The sequence below is a fragment of the Onychostoma macrolepis genome, chromosome 20, assembly GCF_012432095.1.
Source record: "Onychostoma macrolepis isolate SWU-2019 chromosome 20, ASM1243209v1, whole genome shotgun sequence".
Taxonomy (NCBI): Eukaryota; Metazoa; Chordata; class Actinopteri; order Cypriniformes; family Cyprinidae; genus Onychostoma; species Onychostoma macrolepis.
Genome location: NC_081174.1, coordinates 13386381 through 13412441, shown reverse-complemented (window position 1 = coordinate 13412441; position 26061 = coordinate 13386381). Strand labels below are relative to the sequence as shown.

The 26061-nt window shown below is 36.0% G+C and overlaps 1 protein-coding gene and 1 long non-coding RNA gene across 2 annotated transcripts in view; one reads left to right on the top strand and one right to left on the bottom strand.

The window, feature by feature from the left end:
* Positions 1-7554, bottom strand: part of LOC131526966 (uncharacterized) — an 8090-nt gene extending 536 nt beyond the window's left edge. Inside the window, exons 1-3 of the long non-coding RNA XR_009267569.1 lie at positions 7448-7554; positions 2093-2161; positions 1635-1879 (exon numbers count right to left, since the gene is read on the bottom strand). This is a non-coding gene — a long non-coding RNA (uncharacterized LOC131526966). The remainder of the gene's footprint in view (positions 1-1634; positions 1880-2092; positions 2162-7447) is intronic.
* prkchb (protein kinase C, eta, b) lies at positions 6602-26061 on the top strand. The gene is made up of 14 exons (XM_058755714.1): positions 6602-7585; positions 10834-10897; positions 11367-11520; positions 11630-11664; positions 11771-11850; positions 11939-12068; positions 12158-12288; positions 12427-12573; positions 14102-14275; positions 16453-16607; positions 21278-21416; positions 21513-21701; positions 23006-23152; positions 25468-26061. The coding sequence occupies exons 1-14, from the start codon at positions 7244-7246 to the stop codon at positions 25612-25614; spliced, it is 2034 nt and encodes a 677-aa protein (XP_058611697.1). The 5' UTR covers positions 6602-7243; the 3' UTR covers positions 25615-26061.

Here is a 26061-nt window from a genome sequence, read left to right as displayed (position 1 = left end):
TTTGGTTTTGCTATAGAGTCCGATCAAAGCTCAGCAATACAGCAATACAAGTCAACATAACTTTCATTTGGGGATTAGATTAGATATAGAGTAGCCTATACAAGAAAATAATTTTAATTTTAATTTTAAATAATGACAGCGGCTATTTGCACTAGATGCTATTTACACTAAGTGCAAATAGCAATGGATTATATTTACATTAAGTGAAAATAGCAGTATTTTTTAACAATATGCTTTTTACACTAAGTGCAAATAGCTATAGATTCTATTTACACTGTTAAAATGGCAAGATTTTCTGCTATATATATACTACTTATTGCAAATAGTGGCAATTATCCGCACCTCAGTATTGTAGTACATTATAAAACAGTACACAATAATAACGTATTGAATGTAAATTATAGTTTTAATTCAAATTATTAAATGGACGCCACCGTATTGGGACAATAAAGCCCTCCCTACACATACCCTAACCCTACCTGATACTTTATTTTCAACTTCTTGATTATTTCCTTCATTTTTATTGAAAATAAATGCCTTTCCGATGCAATATGAGATTTGAAATTGGAGAAAAGAAGTTCGGCACAATGCGGGTTCGAACTCGAGTTGATTGCGTCAAAAAGCATGCGCCTTACCATCTACGCCACTGAAACGGAAAAGAAACGACCGTCTTTTTTCTGTGTTGACTATCCCTATCACACGTTGGTGGGTGGAGTTACTGTAAATAGCCTTTGCCAACAAGGCGGGCCATGTGCACTCAGTATAAATAGACACTCCGTTAAAGAATATACTTGCTCCTGCTCCTTTGCTAGTAATGCTGCTTGTCTGTATACCAGTCACTATCTATCAGTTTGCAGTTTAGTGGTGGGGATTTTTCTTTTAGTGGTTTAGTGGTGTTTTTTTTTTACATTGTTACGCCAATAGGTAGCGACCAAGTGAATCATTTAAATCGTTCATTGAATTCGCTTGAAAACACTGATTCATTCAGGATTCAGGAACGCACCAGATGCTCAGTGGTCCTGCTATGACTTTGTTAGCTTTCAATTTTTTAATTTAGCTGTCAATAATGTGCTTAAAATGTAACTTATTCAATATTAACTTTTGTTTTTTTTAACTTATTTTTAACATAAGAGTGTATGCAGACATTTTTGTGTGGGCCGCCTCCAATTATTTCAGCTGTTCAAAAACAGTCCATTGTGCATATTGCAACCTGATATTTGTTATCAGAGTATTTGAATCTATTTATATTAATCTTTAGTTATTTGAATAAATTTTTTTCGTAATCATAAACACACTGGTTTGCAACAACAACAAAATGTTTTTCCGTTTACTGCACTTTGTTAGGCCTATTTTAGTTTTTTTTTACTATCTTTCTGGTCTCACTGCTCTTGTGATATTCAATACAGCGAACCTGCTTGTGAGATGCTGTTTAATTATCTATGGCATTAACTATCTTTATTATAAAGCATGCATTGTCTATTTACCAAATCGTTAAATCATTCACAGTACTGCAGTAAACTGCAGTTTGATTAATAACAAACCAATGCACCGCAAAACCAGACTAAGGTTAGCACTGCTTGTGGGATGGGGGATCCACTGGAAAGGCTTATTGAGATCCAGGTTTTGAAAATTACATTTCGCTCTCAATTTCTCCCCTCTGGTGAGAATCAATTCAGCAGTGGCTGAAGCTTCATCCTCAGAGTGGTGTGTCCACACAGCTGGGCTGAATTAGTGCTTAGTGGGCAAATGTTTCCCACGTGTTCCACAGTCACAGGCGTATGGCTTCATCTCACAAGCGTGGAAATTGTAGCCAACGGTAAAGACTTTAAAAAATAGGTCTGTCATCCTGCAGACCATGCGTATCCAAAGCTTTACAGTCCTGCAAAGAGTGTCCACATCAGTTATTATGGTAAATCCTATGGAGGATTTGAATTGTACAGTTATACATTGTCTAGGCTGTGTGCTAACACGGGCTATAAAGTATACATTTAATCGAGTTACGCACTTGCTTTTGAAGTTGAAAACAGACTGAGATGGATATTGATACAGAATTCATTACTAAAGTACTGGTTTCCATTTCCAGCATGCTTACCGTATGTGCCTGTGTTTGTGTGGGTCCTAAAAGCAGAAGTCCATAAGACATGAACCTCTTTCCTGGCGTCTGCAAAATATGTATATTGATTTAGCACAGAATCTCATAATAATTTCTAATTGAATCATACCTTACTCTTTCTGCCTCTCGCTCTCACATACAGTACACATGCACAAGCTCATTTGCCCTTGAAGGAATAACCGAAGAAAATAGACGAAGCTTTTATTGGCCACTCTCAATCATCTGAATGAGCAGTGGGGAGCTTGGGTTACACGTGTCCACATTATTTCCTAAATCGGATCCTTAACATGTTGTTTTTCTTCCTTCAAAGGTGAATTGTGGTGACCTGGTGAAGAGCTTATAGAAGAGGTCGATAACTTTAAAATGGGACCACTTTGTATTAGAAGCTCCCTATTAATGTGATATGCTGTGAGTCATTGCCTAAAGGTTGTAGTGTGACAGAAATGACTGTCATGCTCCTCAAACAAATAGAAGGTTGTGAGTGTAAGCAGCATTGTCCACATAAGAATGACATGCAGGGTTAATTACAGGCCTGTTGCAATACAATGGACAGAGCGTTAACAATGCTACAAGTTTTTACATGTTGAATTAATTATTTTAGCCCACTAGACACACACAACTATCTAATGTCAGTCATGTTGTAGACATTTGTAATGTGCTGTCATTGTAGTTGAGAAAGGGAGGAGAATATATACTACAGTTACAGTTTTATAAACTGGGTGGCAGCTTGCAGGTGGATGCACTGGAAAATTCTTCTTGTAAGTAATAGTATAGACATAGTATCGGGTTTAGTTTCAGACACCATATGGCACAATTAAAAAAAACAAAAAACATGCATGAGCTGTCTGAACGGTCTGCTCTTATGCCACTTAAGAAACCTATAGTTGATTCCTCAGATCAATATGCCCGGATATGTATATGAAGGTGTTTGAGAGAGGCTTTGTAAACTGCAGTGTCTATTTTTATGCCTGTGGTTATGGTGCACGTGTTCCCTGGGGTTCTTCATGGAGCATGATGAATGAGGTGCTATTCACAGTTTGAGGCCTGAATCGTTCGGCTGCCAATATAGAAACTCGGTAGCCCACTTGCTGACATTCACATTGCAGGGCTGTGATGGCAAAGCAGGTGTTGTGTTTTCATATTTTTTCTTGTTTGTTTGTTAGTTTAATGTCATATCTTACACACTGTCTTTTCCGCTAATGCATCAGCAGGTATTTTTTTTCTGTGGTGTCTCTGAAAAAAAGAAATAGTGATATGACGCTTCATAGCTTTCTAAATTAAATTTTCTGGGGGTTTTATTTTCTTATTGATTTAAATGTTTGAATTTGCATTGTGTAAATGAAAAAAAGCACACATGCTTATCAAGCATTATATGATAAAAATGTCTAGTTTAGGTTCTTAGCACATTTTACATGTGCACATTTGAAGGTTCAGTGTCATATTTTTAAACTAAGGGCACTTCTTGAGTTGCAGTGACATCTAGTGCTCTTTGTGTATAGACTATATCTATACATGCACCATCCACTGTTTGACGCAGACTTTAGCTATTGTTAAAGTAACCACAAGAGAAGTGATTTCACAAGGTGGGCTGGATGGCTGGGGGAAGAGGTAGGGAGGTGGTTGCCAGACTGGGCCAAACTTATAATTGGGTGGGCCAGACCCACCGGGCCCCCCTGTGGAGCTGGGCCTGTGAAGGCTATTTCATGGAAGAGATGTATGATTGACCATAGTAATTATTATAAATCACTCTTGTCGATTATTTTATAAATGCAATAATAGCTGTGATTTAGTAATGGCGAAAATATAATTTTGATATATACAGTGAGGAAAATAAGTATTTGAACACCCTGCTATTTTGCAAGTTCTCCCACTTAGAAATCATGGAGGGTCTGAAATTGTCATCGTAGGTGCATGTCCACTGTGAGAGACATAATCTAAAAAAAAATCCAGAAATCACAATGTATGATTTTTAACTATTTATTTGTATGATACAGCTGCAAATAAGTATTTGAACACCTGAGAAAATCAATGTTAATATTTGGTACAGTAGCCTTTGTTTGCAATTACAGAGGTCAAACGTTTCCTGTAGTTTTCACCAGGTTTGCACACACTGCAGGAGGGATTTTGGCCCACTCCTCCACACAGATCTTCTCTAGATCAGTCAGGTTTCTGGCTTTGAGCTCCCTCAAAGATTCTCTATTGGGTTTAGGTCTGGAGACTGGCTGGCCACGCCAGAACCTTGATATGCTTCTTACAGAGCCACTCCTTGGTTATCCTGGCTGTGTGCTTGGTCATTGTCATGTTGGAAGACCCAGCCTCGACCCATCTTCAATGCTCTAACTGAGGGAAGGAGGTTGTTCCCCAAAATCTCGCAATACATGGCCCGGTCATCCTCTCCTTAATACAGTGCAGTCGCCCTGTCCCATGTGCAGAAAAACACCCCCAAAGCATGATGCTACCACCCCATGCTTCACAGTAGGGATGGTGTTCTTGGGATGGTACTCATCATTCTTCTTCCTCAAACACGTTTAGTGGAATTATGACCAAAAGTTCTATTTTGGTCTCATCTGACCACATGACTTTCTCCCATGACTCCTCTGGATCATCCAAATGGTCATTGGCAAACTTAAGTCGGGCCTGGACATGTGCTGGTTTAAGCAGGGGAACCTTCCGTGCCATGCATGATTTCAAACCATGACGTCTTAGTGTATTACCAACAGTAACCTTGGAAGCGGTGGTCCCAGCTCTTTTCAGGTCATTGACCAGCTCCTCCCGTGTAGTTCTGGGCTGATTTCTCACCTTTCTTAGGATCATTGAGACCCCACGGTGAGATCTTGCATGGAGCCCCAGTCCGAGGAGATTGACAGTCATGTTTAGCTTCTTCCATTTTCTAATGATTGCTCCAACAGTGGACCTTTTTCACCAAGCTGCTTGGCAATTTCCCGTAGCCCTTTCCAGCCTTGTGGAGGTGTACAATTTTGTCTCTAGTGTCTTTGGACAGCTCTTTGGTCTTGGCCATGTTAGTAGTTGGATTCTTACTGATTGTATGGGGTGGACAGGTGTCTTTATGCAGCTAACGACCTCAAACAGGTGCATCTAATTTAGGATAATAAATGGAGTGGAGGTGGACATTTTAAAGGCAGACTAACAGGTCTTTGAGGGTCAGAATTCTAGCTGATAGACAGGTGTTCAAATACTTATTTGCAGCTGTATCATACAAATAAATAGTTAAAAATCATACATTGTGATTTCTGGATTTTTTTTAGATTATGTCTCTCACAGTGGACATGCACCTCGATGACAATTTCAGACCCCTCCATGATTTCTAAGTGGGAGAACTTGCAAAATAGCAGGGTGTTCAAATACTTATTTTCCTCACTGTATATATATATATATATATATATATATACAATATAATAACTCGTGCTCTGACAACTATACAAGCTAGCAAGTTTAACTTCCATAAATCACATAAATTTGCATTTGCAAAGCCGGACTGAAAAGGCCTGGAGGAGCTTTTTAGAAACTTCTAAACCTAACCTGGGGCCAGTTGTTTAAACTTAACCTCTATGCTAAGATTCTATGTGCTATAGTAAAAGTCTGACCAGCTATCAGCAAGGCAAGGTGTAATCTTGTTATTATTATTATTATTATTTTATTTCAGCCTAGACTAATCTATGTTTTTTTGCACCAAATTAAAAAAGACCAGTATTAAAGAAAAATATTAGATGACTAATTTGTAGGCCTAATACCAGTCCTAAATCTTTCATCCAACTGGCTCCTGGTAGAGGTGTTAAGTAACAATTCAGCGTTACTTAACACTGCCCTCTTCTGGAAAACTGTGTATAGCACTATTACTAATGTTTTGTTGATGCTGAAATAAACTATAAATATTCGATGAAAAACTTTAACTTAAAAAAAAAATCAAATGTTGCCTTGGAAACTAACTGAAATAAATAAATTTAAACTGAATTGCTAAAATAATTAAATATGAAATGTGCATAACAGAGATAAATAGAAATATTTAAACAAAAAGCAATGACATTAAACTGACAAAAGCACATAACAAAATCACTAAAATATAAACTAAAATGACAATGAAAGCTAAAAATAAAAGCTAATTAAAATATATATATATATATATATTAAAAAGTGGTCACACAAATTGAAAACACTTTTATTTAGCAGTTCAAAATATTAGTGCCATTCCTCCTCACCAAACCAATTCCAATCAAACTATTGAATCATTGTCGTTTCTCGTGCATCAGTTAATGGTCACAAATCAAATTACAAAATGTGTAAAATCTTACTTACTTGAAAAAAGCTATATTAGATATGATAATGTATTAGTTAATAATATATATTAGTTATTCAAGTTTAGATATTAGATTCAGATATTAGATTCAGGGCTGGTGGCAAAGCAGGTGCTATGCTTTAATATTTTTCGTCGTATGATTTCTCTCTTTCACTTTCACTTTCCTGCAGTTCTAGCGGACATCGAAGATTTTCTTGGGAATGTTAGTGTTGGCTGATACATCAAACTCGCACAGTCATGTTAATGCACCTGTTACATATATAGATCAGTTCATGTTATGAAGCATCATATTAGTTTTTGATTGACAGCATTTAAACTAGTAGCTGCGTACAGTAAAAAACTGAAAAACCTGCTGCAGTCTAGCCCTATAGTGATTAATTCAAAATGAATGGATTCCCATGTCGCCTGCCGGTAAGGGAAGAACAGCGTCAGGTGTGTCTGATCATCGGCTTTGTCTTTGTTATGCTCGCATTGTCTGCATAGTTTCTATACTAGATGACGGCACAAACACGGAATGAGGCATGTACCCATGAAAGCTTGTCGATGTACTTCACACAGATCAACAGGAGAAACAGAATACGATTTCCTGCAGAGGACGGTTGCTCAGCTCTCTGTGGTTTGCTCTTTTAGTTTTTATACTAAACCGATTATGTTACGAAAAGACTTGCTTTATTTCTACGTTTCCTTGAACGTGTTGTTTTGTTCTTTATTATGAGTTCGTGTTAGCTGAACAAAACCTTTACTATATGACTTTTCTGTTTTGATTTATTGCATAGAAGGTTTTTGCATCGAATATTAAATATTGGAGCTACAATATGAAATTCAACGGATATTTGAGGCTGCGTATTGGGGAGGCGGTGGATTTAAAACCAACAACTTTTTCAACTCGTCACACTTTTCATAAGAAAATCGTCCTGGATCCTTATATCGTTGTTAAAGTTGATAATCTAAAAGTTGGACAGACCGCCACAAAAGCAAAGACCAACAAACCAAACTTCAATGATGAATTCTGCCCATACATCACAAATGGCAAAGAGCTGGAACTGGCTGTTTTCCATAACACTCCTATAGGATTCGACGATTTTGTCGCCAATTACAGAATCCAGCTGGATGAACTGATAACGTCGTCAAACACGAGACAAATGTTTGAAGGATGGGTGAGTTTCTACTGTGTACACACAGAACCGGTTGCATTGACTGCTTAGACTAGTAAAAAGTAGACTGCTGGTCTAATTTAATTCTGAATAGTAAGATTTATTATCCCTTGGCTAACTGCTAGTTGGTCAAACTAGTTTTTAAGAGAAAGTCTTAAAGAGATAGTACACCCATTAATGACAATTCTGCTAATCAGTTGACTGTAGCCATTGACTTCCATAGAATAGGGGGAAATTACTATGAAAGTCAATGGCAACTGCCAACTGTCTGATTAGCAACATTATTCAAAATACTATATTTCGTTTCCAACAGAAGAAACAAACTTGTATGATTGGAACAACTTGAGGTTGAGAAATTTAAATCATGACAGAAGTTTCATTTTTGGGCAAACTATCCCATTAACATAGTGGCTACTGCCGCTGGCCAATGTTGGAGGGGTTTTACAATAATTGATTTGAGGCGGAAATGTTGATATGATCAACACTTTGGTGAAAATATATATATATATATTTTGGTATATTGATTTATACATGTATAATAACATGACAAATAATTTGTTTTATAAATGTAAAGTGCAAAACAGTGAGCTACGGTTACCTTTAGCACAGGTGTTTTCTTTTTTTGTGTACTTTTTTGACTTATTGAAATTGAAAAAAACTTTTTGTTACTTTTGTATAAAAAAATATATATATATATATATATATATATATATTTTTTTTTTTTAAATAATAAAACGAAGGAGAGGAATTGGCCTATGTTCTTGGAAACCCCCCAACTACTCCCACCCCAAATTTCACATCCTTTACTTTTGATATAAATACTTTGATATACATCTACAGACAAAACGCAAAATACAAAGTAAGAGAGATGTGAAAACCATTGGCCTATTTTCTTTGCACTTTTAGTCTTTCCTGACTACAGGCCTATCAGGGTTCTTGTAAAAGGGTCTTGTTGCTTTCATTTATGCAATAACTAGGCTGTGCTCAAAACCACATGTTGCACCCCACCATGCATCACGGAAACTTTCAGAGCGTTACATTTTCTTGCATCTTTAGGGTAACCGGGGATGTGCAGTTTGATATACTCATGTTCTGCTTTTTCTTTAGTCCAAGTGATAAAATCAGATCAAATGAGTCCTTGAAATCTAATGGTGAGGGTGTTATGTTTCATGCTAAAACGTGCTTAAAAATTACACATTAACATTTTTCAAGGTTACAGGAATTTGACACTGAACATGATACCATTATTTTTAGTATTTGCATTTGGCCTTATTTGGATGGTATTAGAGATTTAGAATATTCCTCATGGTCACAGTTTTATTATAGGTTGCAGAAAATGAGCAGGTTATTTTGCAGATGTGGTTCTCTCACTTTGTTTGTGGGTAACGTGCTTCCAAACTCACATACCACCAGTGCAGACATGCTGCTCAACCGAATTTTCTAGATTCCTCTCTTTGCCCTTATAACCTCTTCTGTGTTTTACATCTTACGTTCCCCACATGTATGACTTGCAATAGTTATCAGAACTTAAATTTGACATCTTGTTAGGATTTCCATTTTGTTGCGTGGTCTGAAGTGTAATTTTAAAGCCAGCTGCCAAACATATCTGCTGGCTTGTGGGTAAACCTCTGCTTCGGTTTGTCAAGGAAATACTAGTTATCTTTGCATCTCTCGTGCAGTTTACTAACAACCTAGTTATAGTGTGTTTTATATTTTAAAAAAGTGTCCTATCAGATGCTGGGTTGGTCTCTTTAAATTGTATGCTTTTTAAATGCGATTGAAGTGGTTGGGTCAATGCTTAAACCTTCCGATCCCTGAAGCGCATGTTGTGTTTGGTGGTGCGTGCTGTGGACTTGACTCCCTGAACCAGCTCGTCCTGCTTTCCTTGTCTTGCCTCGTGTTACAGGAATTCCTCCCACATGGCAGGGCAAGCTAAATGATAATAAGTGAGAGAATGACTTAGATGGCAAGATAGAATGACTAAGACTGTGCTAGAAGGTTAGTGTGACCAGCTAGAGATACGATTCTGATAATATATGCGGTTAAATATGATGTTATATTATTTTGTGTTATACATTAAGCCAAACAAGCTTTCACTCATAGTAATAAGAGCTCATATCCATTTTTATTTTATGTTAAGTGGTAAGCACATCACATAGTAGCCACATCCTTTACTCTAAAAACATTTCGATTGACCTAAATGTCACCTTTAATGTCAGGGTTACCAGCTTAGTTAAAAGTCTGGTGCTTTTTTACATTTTAATTTTAATTTTTTTATTTAAATATGTTAAATATTTGTGTTCATGCTAAGGCTGTGTATCACCAGCAAAGTCACAATACGATACGTACGGGACTGCACTGAATTTCACCAGCTCTTTATTAAACACTGCATATAGGGCTGTTGCTAACTATAGACAGAGCAGGCAGTTGATTTCTGTGTTATGAAGGGCCTCCATAACTGTACCACAGTACAATATAGGTAATGGCATATGTTTCATATTTACATTGTGCACTCCCCACCAGGTACAATATTCGGATTGTTTGCATCTTGTTTTTAAGCCCATAAATAATAATGCACTCGTTCTAATAAATTTATATTGCAAATGTACTCATTCTAATATATTAAAATCATCTTAACATTGCTGGTAGGTTATCATTGCACAAATCAACACTCTCTACGTTTAAAAAATAAAAATAAAAATTAGAAGAGCTCTAAACTAATGCGCTGTCTCCACTGTACCTCACAGGTTTAGTCAGATCACGCTGCGCGCGCACACAGACATTAATTTTATCAAACCCCAATTTGGGAAACCTTGATGTAATAATGTTTAATGCACTTCATGTTGTTAATTACAATGAGAGGAATATATTTTCTCACTCTTTGTATTTTTACATCATCATGGTACAAGATTATCCTGTTTAAATCAATGTGATCAAAGTTAACTAGAACTAATCAAAGTTAGTTCAAAAATAATCTAAAAGTAATCTGATTATATTACCTAAAATGTGTAATGTAATGGATTACAGTACTGACTACAATTTGTGACATGTAGTTTGGAATCAGTAACGGATTACAATTTGTAAGTAATCTACCCAGCTCTGTATATATATAGGAAATGAAGTATGTCCTTCATACATCAGGCCTGCTAAGTGTTAGGAAGCTTTTGTTAAAAGTGATATGTTACCATATTGTCAGCACTAGTTTTAGTGAGCTTTTAAATTGTTATCTCACTGAGTATATCTTCTTCCAGGTGAATCTGGAACCAGAGGGAAGTGTGTATATCTCCATCTCTCTCACCGGCTCCTTTACAGATGGTTAGCTGTTTTTGATAACTATAGATATTTTTATTTATTTTTTTAACCATATCTGTTTATTTTAATTATTATTGCATAAAAATAAATTATATTGTGTGTAATTATAGTTTCTTAATTTTAATGTAATTATGCTATAATTATGCTGATTGTGTGTTTCTGCGTTTGTCTGCTATGAAGATTTACTAATTATTAATTAGAATGTTCATGGTAGTCAGTTAAGCTATAAATGAAACCTGGTGTACTATTTTTCTTGATGTAGGGAATGTTTTGTTCACCATTTTTTGTCTCTTAACAAAGATTTAGCTGTCTTTCAATATGACACAAGTTCTCTTTTAAGTTTTATTCTATTAAAAATGTATAAGGATCATAACAGTTAAACTAGTACTTACCCACAACGCTTTGTTTTAACTTTATGCTTAATTTTGTAAGCAATTTATTTGTGCTTACTGAGTGTTACCATGAATTTCAGATGAAGCTGTGAATGGACTGCGACATAAAAGGTTTACAAGAAAAAGGCAAAAAGCTTTGAAGAAAAGAAAGGTCCACCAAGTCTATGGACATAAGTTTATGGCAACCTTCCTTCCCCAGCCTACTTTTTGCTGCCATTGCAAAAACTTCATCTGGTGAGACTTGCACTGAAAGCACACCTTCATGCACATAAAACAATCAACAATTCTGACTCACATAATATGTGTTATGCCAAGTGATTAAAAGTATATATTCATTCCCCAGGGGTGTTTTTGGAAAGCAAGGTTATCAGTGTCAAGGTAAATATGTTTACTAATATTAGTGGAATAATAATTTCCCCATATGTTTTAACATACTGCATGCACAAGGATTAACAACATTCACTTTTATGCCTCATTATTCTAGTGTGTGCGTGTGTGGTTCACAAGAGATGTCATGATTTGGTTGTAAGTGAGTGTACACGTATGAAGAAAGATTCAAATGAGGTAAGAGTGTGTGTATGTAAATGCATATGTGATGACAAAATTTTGTCTTGTGGATCAGTTTCCCTCATACATATTATTTTGTGTACAGGGCCAAAGTCAGGGCTTCAGCATCAACCTACCCCATCAGTTTAGAGAGCACAACTACAAAGTTCCCACATACTGTAACCACTGTGGATCTTTACTTTACGGCGTGATGAAACAGGGTCTCCAATGCAAGAGTAAGCACATATTTTCTCGACTTGAAATACATTGAAATACAATAGGGGTAAGATTGTTGTTGTCTTCTGTGTGGTGTGGATTCATACAGGTTGCAAGATGAACATCCACAAACGCTGTGAACAGAATGTTGCACTTAACTGCGGGGTGAACAGTGCTGAACTGGCCAGCAAATTGTCAGAGATTGGATTGCTCAACACGCTTTCTAAAAAAAAGTCTCGGGTAATGTCATAAGAACTGTCTCAAAAAGCCTCCTTTATCAGGGAATATTTGGTTTTGTTAAATGCACTTTTTTTCTGTGTGTGTGTGAGATATTTCTCCACATTTGTGTTTGCTTACATATCTGCATTTTTTTCACAGAGTTCTCTTCACATGACAGGAATAAAGGGTCATAACTCCATTGAAAACGTACAGCCAACGTTTGAAGAGCCAGAGGATGATACTGTTAAAGTTGGTCTAGAAGACTTCAGTTTCTTGCAGGTTTTGGGAAAAGGCAGCTTTGGCAAGGTGAGACATACTGGCAGGGCTGCCAACTCTCATGCATTCGGTGTGAAACTCGTGCAAATGCCACTGTTCTCACACTCTGATGCCACGTGATCATTTTCTCATGTAGTGAAAAGCACCCTCAAATGAAAGCAAGAACAGTTTAGTTAACACTGTGATAATAGGATATTAATTGGATACAGAATTGGCAACCTCTCCAGTGTGTTTTTGTGTTTGCTCTCTGGACAGCATCAAAAGTTTTGTTTACAACATGTTTTTGTAGCGTAGAGCAATGTAGCCAATCACAGACATAGCTGTTGATTTCTTGAACTTGATTTCTTGATTTCCTGATTGGCCATTGTGTTCAAGCTAGTCAGAATTCACTCACGGCTCACACTCTGGATTTTTTTTAAGACTCCAGAGTTTTGCATGCTAGCGAATCCTCTCATCTGCTTTATTGATTATAACTATCAAATATAATTTTGTGAGATGGGGATGAACTGAAGTGAGTGGTAGCGTTTGTCTCTTTGCGCACTTTAGGCTAAACATAATCCATTCAGAATTTGAATAAAAATTTTATTTTATATTTTATTATTTTTATTTGAGCAGCTAAGAGGGCCAATGGCTACATACACTGTACAGCAAAGTTTCGGGAGTGACATCTAAATCCCTTATCCATCGTATAATTTTGAAATTGCAATAATTGACAGAACTGATAGCAATGGACAGTAGAGAATATAATTCGTCAGAATTAAGCAATGTAAATGCAGACTAATAGATTCATTAAAAAAAACAAAAAATCAAAGTTTTTGGTCCCACTTTATTTTAAAGTACAATTTTCGCCATTAACAAACCATTAACTATTACATTTGCCTTCATTAATTAATAGTTAGTAAGATTTAGGTATTGGGAGAATTAGGGATGTAGAATATGGTCATGCAGAATATGTGCTTTGTAAGCACTAATAAACAGCCAATATGTTAATAATAGGCATGCTAATTAGCAACTACACTGTAAAAAAAAAAAAAGTTGTTTCAACGACGTAGAATTTTTAGTTTAGTCAGCTAAAATATTCGAGTTGTCCCTTAAATTAACATTGTGTAGCTTAAAATTTCAAGTTGACTAAACAAAAAAAAAAAATTAAGTCAGCAGGGTAACAAATTATTTTAAGTTGAAACAACTTTTTGAAACAATTATTTTTACAGTGTAGTTAATAGTGAGAATTGGTCCCTATGCTAAAGTAATTTTGTTGCAATTATTTGTAAAAGTATTGACTTGTAAGTTTTGCAGTTTGCTTACTGTGCATTACTATTCTTGCTTTAGTGAAAAGTTATTTGTTTTGCAGCATTGCAACAGTTATTTGACAGAATTTTATGTCAAATTCTTGAAATGTCAATTCTACCAGTTTAGCTGTTGTCACACTAAGAAGAAAATAGTTCTGTGGCATTGCTGCAAAACCCCATTTGAAACCTGTATTTTTAAAAGTGTACTTGTAAACCAGACATGCACTTTTAACTCACAGAATTCTATAATTGTATATGTATGTACATAGGTGATGTTGGCTCGTCTAAAAAGTGACCACAGGGTGTTTGCTGTAAAAATGCTGAAGAAGGATGTCATACTGCAAGAAGATGATGTGGAAGCAACCATGATTGAGAAGAGAGTGCTAACTCTGGCTCACCAGCATCCATTTCTTACACAGCTCTACTACTGCTTTCAGAATGCGGTAAGAGTCCACAAATAGTTTCAAGGTGCTAAATAGCGTTTCATATCATTTATGGAGATAAATAATTACAAGAAGTTTTTGGACTAATATTGAGCTCTGGACATTACAACTTGTTTTAATAGTGAGCTCTTAAGAAAAGTCTGTGTACAGTGTATTGTGTTAACGTAGTCATTTTCTGCATTGATTTTTTACCCATATTTTTAATTGTGTTGTGTTTTAGAGTTCAGTGTACTGTAACACTTAATGTCTGTGCAGAAAGTTACTACAGATTATTTTCTACAAATTTAGTTTTTCTTTTAGGGCACTTTGAACTCTGTGTGATTCCTAATTATATAAATTAATTCTTGAAGGCACGTTCTTTGACAACAGAAGAATATAGAAATGCGTCTCAGACAACCTTCAGCTGAAACAGCCAGAGCAAATACCGATCATAGGCAGTCAGGGGTGAACTCAGTGCAGTGTTAGATGTGTTTACATGTTATCAAGTAGATAATCTGTAATGTGAGCCCAGAAGAAATCACGCTAGACGTAGCAGTAGAGACTGATTTCTGTTACCGTAATTTCCATGTTGACTGACAAACCCGGGAAAAAAGTTTTGTTGAATGTAGACACTTCATGTCCCTCACCCAACCAGGAAACACAATGCTATTTGACAAAAACCCCTTGACTTCATATTAACAAAATGTGTTTAAATTCCTGAAATGCCTTGGATTTTACCTTTAGTGTTCTGAAACTGATTATATTTTTCATGAGAATGTTACCTGACAGTAAAAATCTGACAGCAGTCGGTTCAGTAACAAAAAAGTTACAGAAAGTGATATCAGATGCTGCTTATTCACTAATATACACTATAGTTTGTTTTAATAAGATTGCTGCCCTTATCTTTTAAAAATAATCAAAACGAGTTATGACTATTGCAATATCAAATGTAAACAGTAGATGGAGCCTCTTGTTTAGAGTAACATTGTGCGGAAGAGTATTCACTTCCTGCTGAGAAGTATCCTCTGCATACTAGAGAAAGTAAACACTACGAAACTACATATCTCTCTCTCTCTCTCTCTCTCTCACTTTCTCTCTCATACATATTTGTATGTGGTTTACGGGACTCTCCATAGGCATAATAGTTTTTTATACTGTACAAACTGTATTTTCTATCACCTTACCCTAAACCTACCCCTCACACAAAACTTTATGCTATTTTAGATTTTCAAAAAAACAAGAACAACAAAAAAAACAGTTTTTATTTTTTATTTTTTAAGTAATTTGGTTTACAAAAGCCACAGGAAGTGTCCTCATAAACCATGGTCACATTGTAATACCTATGTCATTATACACATTTGTGTCCTAATAAACCATATAAACCTCTACACGGAGAGAGAGAGAAAGTAATGCCTCTATTCAGCAAGGACATATTAAATTGATCAAAAGGGACAGTAAACAGATATTTTTAAAGAGCATTTTTTACTGTATCCATCAAATCGAGCCTCAGTGAGCAAACAAAGACAAAATACTTTTTTCAAAAACATTAAATCTCACATATCCCAATGTTTTGAAAGGTAGTTTATTTTATATTAGATATTACATTTTATATGTTTCAAATAAAAATATATAATATAATTTAAAAAATAAATAAATAAAATATATACAAATATTTCGTTTTATATATAGAAATTTGTACACTGCTATTCAAAAATTTGGGAGTAGTAAGATATTTGATGTTTTTTAATAGAGTTTCTTATGCTCATCAAGGCTGTATTTATTTGATCAAAAATAAAGAGAAAAACTTTTGTGAAAAAAAAATATTGTGAAATATTATTGCAATTTCTAATATTGTTGTCCTTTTTCAGCATACTTTAAAACATTATTTATTTCTGTGACTCAGTGCTGAATTTTCATCAGCCATTACAGTGTCACATGATACTTCAGAAATCATTCTAATATGCTGATTTATTATCAGTTTTTAACTGTTGTGCTGCTTAATATTTTTAGAACCTGTGATACTTTTTTCTATGATTCACTGATGAATAAAAAGTTAAAAAGCATTTATTCAAAATATAAATATTTTCTAACAAGATAAGTCTTTATCCATTTAACACATCTATTTTGAATAAACACTGTTCTTTTTAACTTGTTTTGTACTTTAATTTCATAGCTAACCTCTGCTATTTATTTTTCAGGAACGGTTATTCTTTGTCATGGAGTTTGTGAATGGTGGTGACCTCATGTTCCACATCCAGAAGTGCAGGCGTTTTGAAGAACCACGAGCACGGTTTTATGCCGCAGAGATCATTTCGGCCCTTATGTTCCTTCACTCCAAAGGCATCATTTACAGGTGATTTTACCATTACACATTTCCTGTCATTACATTACTTTTGGGCTAGCTGTGGATATAATAGTTTCCTCACAGGTTTAATGTATAAAACATTTAATTACCTATTTTTAAAAAGAAAGCGTATTTAAAATTCACAATGTCCATCTGAAAATACTGCAGATGTTCACACCCCAATGCCACTGCCCTCTGTTATTTGCTTTGACATGCCTATGAAATCTTGTCTGCGCATGTCCTCACTCCTCACACATTTAGTCAGATTTTACAGACAGTCTCCACCCCTGGCTTAGTCTTCCTTTTCCATGGCGGGACATTGTGCTCTTCCTGGCTGTAATCACATGACCTTTGCCTACCTGAGTAAGCTTTCTGATCACCCCTGTAATAGAGCCAAGCCCAAATATAAACACATCTGACAAACTGCTTTCCCATTCAAATAAGGCTTGTGGCATTTACGAGCTTCCCTGTGGGACCTTTACAGGAATGCCGGCGAACTCTGCTGACCCCCTGTCATCTTTACAATCGTATGGCCCCTTTAATGGCCACTCTTGCCTTTCCTTTTGATTTTATTGGGCTTTAAAGATAATTATTTTAGGGAAATTATAACGCTTCTGTGAAGTGAAGCTTAAGGGTGGAATGATAAAGAGTCTTGGGAAAGATGGCAGTGTTGTAGTGCAAGAGGACTGTGGGGACATTTTGAGTGAGGACTTGATCTGATGTTACAGCCCTGCCCAGCATGCAGTGGAGCTATTATTACATAAGCTGTTTACTCGGGGAAACACAGAGCACGAGGGAGGGAGGGAGAGAGAGCTTTGAGTTTATCACATGATTTAGTTTGTTACGAAGTGCAATATAGTGATTATTCCAAATATATATCAAAAATGATTTTCATCATGCTCATTACAACATTTCAGCATAGATTTAATGGGACCACCTGTAACACAGCTCTTATATAATCCAGCAGTACAACGATTCGTTGACCTCTGAGTCATCAAGCTGTTCCTCTCCACTTTACCTTACTTACCCCCGATCCTATATTAGACGCTGCTGTAATGCCGTGCAATCTGGCTCTGCTCTAATCTGTGGACTAGGCTATACCAGGTTCATTCAAAAACATTGGACAGCGCATGACAGAAACGAGGAGTCCATCAATGTCTTTAGTGTTTTAGTCTCACTTCAGCAGGTTCTACCCGGAGGCTTGGAGAAACTGCAAATGCAGAGTGTTTATTGACCTCTCAAACTGTTCCACTGTTGCTAAAGTACATGTGGTTTCCAAAAGGGCATCAGAAATTAAGCTCTTTCTATTGCTGCTTTCATTTTTTTTTTTTTTTAATTAAAGGTGTGGTTCACACAAAAATGAAAATTTAGCCTACTAAAAATGTATTAGTGCTGTCAGTCCATAAAAAAAATTAACTAATTAATCGCATTTTTCTGAAATTAATCACGATTAATCCCACCTAACATTAACGTTTTTAAATATACTTTTATATTGCAATAATTCCACATTCAGTCTTCAAATTAATGTACAAACAGCATAAAGACAATATATTTTTTAATATTTGTTTAATGGCAACTTTTTTTATGACGCGCTTTGATATGAAATGATACAGGCTACACTGTAAAAATTTTTTAAAAGAAATTAAAAAGTTGAGCCAACTTAAAATTTTAAGTTGAGAAAACTCAAAAATCTGCTGAAGCTGGTTGCCTTAAAATTTCAAGTTGGCTCAACTTTTTTTATTATTTTTTTTACAGCGTACAGCACGCGCTGTGAGCACAGTACCGTTTCTGCGCTCGTTTGACTCGCGCCTGGCACTGAAGTGAAGTGGAGGGCGCGTCAGAAACGTCTCCTGTTTGATGTGGTCATAAAGACATACTGCGACTGAATAAATGCACTTCTGGTCAAGAGAAAAAGTGACAGAAACAGCAGTTGTGAGAGTGGTGGCCAACCCTAGCCCCGCCCCTGCGTTAATTGCGTTAAATATTTTTAACACGTTAAACTGAAAAAATTAATCGCCTGCGTTAACGCCCTAATTTTGACACCACTAAAATGTATTCATCCTCAGGTCATCCAAGATGTAGATGAGTTTGTTTCTTCATCTCAACAGATTTGAGATGAGCAAGCATTACTTGCTCACCAATGGATCCTCTGCAGTGAATGGGTGCCGTCAGAATGAGAGCTAAAAAAAACATCACAATTATCCACAAGTAATCCTCGTAACTCCAGTCCATCAATTAAAATCTTGTGAAGTGAAAAGCTCTATGTTTATTATAAACAAATCCATTTTGAGAGTCCTCTATCCATAACATTGCTTTCTCCATTTGAATCAGGAGAGAAATATGCACAGATCAAGCACAGTCCAAATTTCTGAACAAATATGTTAGTGGATTTTGATGTGAGAGGACAACAGGTGATTTACTTTTTCACTGGAGGAAGTGTTATTATGGATTATGGGTTTGTATTTGAGCCAGACATTATTTGATGGACTGGAGTTACTTGTGGATTATGGTGATGTTTTTATCAGCTGTTTTGACTTTCATTCTGACGGCACCCATTCACTATAGAGGGTTTACTGGTGAGCAAATAATGTAAAGCTATAAATTTCTCCAAATCCAATGAAGAAACAAACTCATCTAATTCTAGGATGGCCTGGGGGCGAGTAAATTATCATTGAATTTTAATGTTTTGGTGAACTATTCCTTTAATTGATAAACCAATACATTTTTTAAAAAGTTGTATTTATGGGCTTTTGCCTTTATTTGACAGGACAGTAGGGAGCAGACAGGAAAGCATTGGGTGAAGAGAGGGGGGTGAGATCAAAGGACCTCAAGACGGGAATCAAACTTTATGTCAGCACACTAACCACGAGGCTATCGGTGCCAACGAACCATTTATTTTTTTATCAGAATAGTTGGTGCTTGAAGACTTTTTTTGCATCATTGCAAGACGCTTGGGTTGTTTTACGTAGAGAAGAAAGTATGCAGTTACGTCACTGATGGTTGGGCAGAAGAGAGTCCATTTTTACAGAGCCTGTAATATTTCTGCCTGTTCTCCAGCTGCAGACTCGGGCTGTGGTTGATGGCCAGGCTGGTGAGTCTGCCACGCTGTTATTTTTGCCAGTGCCAACTCTCCGACACTGCGAGCATGAGGCTCTGCATGTCTCTGTTCTTGTTCATTAGGCATAAAGTACAGCAAGTTAAGATATCTTTTTGATTCTCTTGTCTTTCTCCCTCTCTTCCATTTGTGCCATTTACTTAATTCATAAAACAAGAATAACCTTTGTAGAAATAGTTTGAGATGAAACAAGAAGACACAAATATTTTAAAATTTAAGCATCCTTCAGAAATCCATGATCCTTCAGAAATCACTCTAATATGCTGATTTGCCATTCAAGACACATTTCTTATTACTATCAATGTTGAAAACAATTGTGCTTCTTAATATGACAAAAACACAATATATATTGATTTTCTTTCCAAGCTATGATAGGGCGCAGTAGTTTTTTCTTAGTAGTTAATGTTTTTCTTACCTGCCAATATCCTTCCAGATGTGCAAGGAAAATTCCTTTATTATTTAACTGATTCAACTATTCTCAAGTAAAGAGAATGATTTTATGAATGTTTTACACAAAAATGCCTATATCATTAACAGTGTTGCACAAACATTGATGCATTAATACCCTGACTGAATGAAGTAGTAGTGAGTGATGGAATGAGAGTGTTTGCTTTAAAACACTCTTTATTTGTTGTTTACTAGGTAATGCGGCAGAGTCACGCGCTTTTAACAACATAGTAAAGAGGTCACCTCTCAATGTCGCCTCTGTTAATTGTGTTCTAATGAATTCAGACCAAATTTCTTTGGGAACCTTTGACCACAACAAGCTGTTAGTCCAATTTACATTCAGTCACTCTCTTTTCCACGGGATCAATATTGCTTCTCCGTCTCTGATGACGGGAGACTGAATGCTGCTTCTTGTGCTGATTACTCTTCACCCTTGTGTCAAGCATGCAAGCAATTGCACTACATGCTCATTTTGTCATTGTGTGTCAATGCTATTTGAACTCTGTGAACCCCATTTGTTATTTACCATGATGTGTTTGAAATATTTTGTTTACATTTTTGTGCTACTACAGGCTGTTCCTCTTGTTATTGATGACTTAATTCTCAGGCACACATGAGTTGTAATACCTGTCATTCATAAAATTAAACAAATCCTTCAGTCCATTTATAAAATATTTTAGCTATTTAAAGCATTTAATAATTGCTTTTAGCTACCAGTAAGAGTATTCTCTGCTGCCTAGAATGCATTTTAACATGTTTAAATAGATTCAGCGGAATTACACAGATTAAGTATTTAGTCATAAAATAAATAAATAAATAATAATATATGTAAAACATGTACTCTCATGTATTCAAGGTGCAAGGAAAATATGTCAAATATATTACCACTTACTTGATGGGTACACCCTGTGTTATTTTATTAATATCATTGTAGTATTTTGAATTAGTTTTTATTTTTATATTTCCAGTTTTCATTTCCATTCCAGTAATTTTGTTATGTGCTTTTGTATTTTAATTCTTCAACTTACTTCAGTTTGATTTCAAGCAGTACATTTTATAGAATGTAAGATACTACAGCGTGGTAAAAATGGAATCCTGTTTTGTTTTTCTATCAAAGGGACCTTAAACTGGACAATATTCTCCTGGACAGAGATGGCCACTGCAAACTGGCAGATTTTGGCATGTGCAAACAGGATGTATGTGAAGGAAAACTCACTAGTACCTTCTGTGGGACGCCCGATTATATTGCACCTGAGGTGAGCATCACTAAAAGATCATTTAAAAAAACATTGTGCTTAATATGTGGGAGTGTGTTCTCTTCCTGTATAGCTCTTTTATGCTGTGTCTCTCAGATCATCCTGGAGGAGCCGTATGGCGTATCAGTGGACTGGTGGGCTCTGGGTGTGCTACTTTACGAGATGCTGTCAGGTCATGCACCATTTGAAGCAGAGACTGAGGACGAGCTGTTTGAGTGCATCCTCAAAGATGAGATCATTTATTCATCTTGGCTCAGCAACGAGGCAGAAGACATCCTTAGAGGAGTGAGTCTAGATCTACAGTCAAAATATCAGACTGATTAAACAAAGGTTGTTTACATGCACTTTAAAAGTTTAATTTCAGTCAGATTAAAACAAGTCTCAATAAAAGGCCTTGAAAAGGTCAGGGTAGCAGACTTAATGCAATTGTAGCTCAGCTTCATCCAGCATTGGATTTTAAAAGACAGAGGTATTAGTCATGTATTCTGTCTCCACAGAAATAAAATAATCTCCTCACCTCCTTGTTTATGACTACATGTCATTAACTGTGTGTGAAACCAGGACTGTTTGGCAAAATGAAAATAAAACCAGAGCAATGAAGACTGTAGCTCAACTACACAAAAAAGCCTTGTAGCTAGATTATAACTTCATATGTAAAACACTCACAGACGTCACTTTAATGAAATCCATTGTTTTGCATAGCAAGTACATTTGTCAGACTTTTACTAGACAAACTGCTTTACCTTTACACTAAGGACACAACCCCATTGTGTTGACTCTCAGGCAGCTATGTTGGGAAATCTGTGACTTTCCTGGCAGTGACATCTCATTAAACAACTCTCTTCCTCTATTATGTTGTGATCACTCGTTGCAAAAACATTTATATCAAAACTACTCAAATGCCTTCATGCTGAAACATGACTTTGTACTGGTCTCCAGCTTTTCTCATGAGAAAAAACTCAAAACTGGCTTCATTTAAGAGCTCCAAGTGAACATGTTTCCTGGCTAATGCAGCCAAGAGGCTTTTCTGTGGCTATGGCCAGATGTTCCTATGTAATCACCAGTAAACACGAGGCTAATTTGCTGCGGAGAGCACAGCCTACGGGCTGCTGTTTCATCCCTCAAAAGACCCAGGATGTCAGGAACACAGACTGTCCCTGTCCTTGTGCCTCATTACATAAGCTCCATTGTGCCCCATAAAGGGTTAAAGAGCTGTGTCATGGTAGAAGGATTAGCATCATGTGACTGAGTCGAGGTCTTCTTGCATTAGTGGAGTAAAATCCCTAATAACTCTGTCTCCTTTCCAAGGGCTTAAGTCAGTGATCTGTGTGGTGGGCAGTAAACTTTCTAGACCGGTATATGGCCATTGTTAAAGTGTAAAAAGACAAAGTTGTATTTTTCCAGTAATTCTTAACAAAATATCACTTCTAGCTTATCCTTATAATACAAATTTCCCCTAAAAAGTTAAAATATATTCATGTTCTTGCATAAGAAACCAAGTGGCATTTATTTGAAAGATATTGTAGCTCAAGTGCACTTTTCAAGTACTGTGTTCAGATGATGAAGATTTCTGTTTACTCTCTACACAGTTACTCACCAGAGACCCAGCATGTCGGTTGGGCTGCATGGATAGAGATGGAGGAGAAAAGGCCATCACTGCACACCCGTTCTTCACAGGACTGGACTGGGAGAAGCTGAACAGACGAGAGATCGCACCACCTTTCACACCTCGAATAGTAAGCCTACATCGCCACTTCTGTTTTATACTTTGTGTAATGTGCCATATTTGTATTGTGGCATTCATGACTGATACTGATAAAGATATTATGAATATTCAAGAACTATTTTTATTTACTGATTTCTTTTAATTAATTTCATTTTAATTTATTTGATAAAATAATGTATTATCATTCAACTACTACAATTAAACAGTATAAATTATGACTAGTTTACTATTATTAATAATAATAGCCTAGGTTATCTTTTGTTATTAATGTTGTTGTTGTTCATTTTTTTAGTTATTCCATTGTATTTACGCAAAAAGTTTTGAATTTTATATATATTATATATATATATATGTGTGTGTGTGTGTGTGTGTGTGTGTGTACAGTCATGGCCAAAAGTATTTGCTAAATATCTGGTAAGTATGATCAAAGGCGGCTCTGAAAATAAACCTGCATTATTAATCCTTTTGATCTTTTATTTAAAAAAAAAATCACAAAAAATCTAACCCTAAAACAATTGAAAATGGGGGAAAATCTCATTATGAAATTAATGTTTTTCTCAAATACACGTTGGATACAGTTATTGGTACCCCTAGAAATTCTTATAAGTAAAATATCTCTGAAGTATATTCCCATTCATATTTACAATTTTGAGCACACCAGCGTGATTATGAACATGAAATTATCCAGCCATGGCTTCCTGTTTCACAGAAACATAAATAGGAGGGAAAACAAAGGCCAAATTCCCTTAATCATCCATCACAATGAGAAAAACCAAAGAATATATTTCTGATGTGCAGCAAAAGATAATTGAGCTTCACAAATTAGTGAAGTGGCTTTAAGAAAAGAGCTAGAGCGGTGAAAACTCCTATTTCCACCATCAGGGCAGAGGACGTGTGTCTATATTGTCCTAATGCACAGTGAGTAGGAGAGTTTGAGTGGCTAAAGCCACACAGCAGGGAGGAACGAGGAGACGAGGATAACTAAAAATAATAGTCTTTAATGAAAGTCTAACACAGACAGGGCAAGGCAAGGCTGTAACACACAGGAACACCGGGGAGTAACGAGTAGACCAGACGAAAATTAACTGAACAGGCATGAACTAAATACACATGATAATTAGACATAATTACTAAAACACAGCTGGACAAGACTTATAATAGACTAATAATCACACTGAACAAGGACAGGAACATGACCAAATATGGAAACAAGAGGCGGGAACACATGACACACAAGACAGGGGACTGCCACACATGTTGTTCGGGAGGGTTTCAAGAAAATTTCTCCTCGCTCATCCAAAAACAAACTCCAGCATATTCAGTTGTCAGACACGACTGGAACTTCAAATGGCTCTGGCTTCTATGGTCAGATGAAACTAAAAAATGTGATGGGTTTGGTGAACACAGGGATAAATACTGCTGTATTTTTGATGTTGTGGGCCTATATTTCTGCTGGAGCTCCTGGACATCTTGTTTAGACACATGGCATCATGGATTCTATCAAATACCAACAGATAAAAAATCAAAAAGTGACTGACTCTGTTAGAAATCTTATAATGGGCCATGTTTTGATCTTCCAACCATTCAATAATCCAAACACAAACCTCAAAAACAACACAAAAATGGGTCACTGATCACAAAACCAAGCTTCTGCTGGCCATTCCAGTCCTCTGACCTGAACCCTGTAGAAAATGAGTGAACTGAAGAGAAGAAGCACCGCCATGGAGCTGGGAATCTAAATGGTCTGGAGTGATTCTGGATGAAGGAATGGTCTCTGATCTCTTGTCAGGTGTTTTCTAACCTCATCAGGCATTATAGGAGAAAATTTAGAGCTGTTAAACTTGTATCAAAAAGTATTGAATAAAAGGGTACCGTTAATTGTGGCCAATGTGTATTAGAGAAAAACATTTATTTCATAATGATATTTCCCCCCATTTAAAATTCTTATTCTCCAATAAAAGGTTAGATTTTTGTGAATTTTTTAAATGAAAGATTAAAAGGATTAACAATGCAGATTAATTTTCACAGCCTTCTTTGATCATATTTACCAAGGGTGCCAATACTTTTGGCCATGAATGTATGTTTGTGTGTAAACAATGTTAAATAAATTACATAAAATATAAAAAGTAAATGAATAAAAAAAAAATTTACTTTGAAATACTGTTGTTGAATTCTATTCTTTATAGATCCACAAAATGGTGGTATTTATCAGTACACCGATAAACAAAAAAGAACTGATAACTGAATAACATAAAAGAACTGATAACTGATTAATTGGATAAGTGTGAATATTGGTCAAAAATAATGTTTTGTTTTGTTCTGTAGGATTCTATTGAAGATGTGAACAATTTTGACCCTGACTTCACTCAAGAGGAACCCTGTCTTACACCCATTGAGGACAGTCTTTTTCCTTTCCACCAGGACGATTTTAAAGACTTCACCTACACAGCTCCAGAGCTGCGACTGCACTAACATCAGCTGTGGTTTATTTATTTTACATACATAGATTATATGTTACTTTGCATAATTAACTCCTTCTAGCGAACTTGTAATACATTCTGTTGACAAACTTTTTGCCAAGTCTGTCAAGAATATGGACATGATTCAGACTAAAAGAAAGCGATACAATATACTCCACAGGCCCATCCAGACCAAAGGATTATTTGTAAAGGCAATGACAGGAAGAAAATAATGGTCTCCTGAAATAAACAGATGCTTTTTGAAATGTTTTTATCTGCATAAATGCCTGTGTCATATATTATTTTTACAAGTAGCATGATAATATGCGTATTTATGCTGTTGCCAAGTGCTTTGGAAACAAATGTATGTAACTTACTTTGAGCTGTTAATTCAGTGTAATGAGTTGTTAAGTTATGTGATGTGTTGTAAAGTAATTCTAACTAAAGACTAAATTATGAA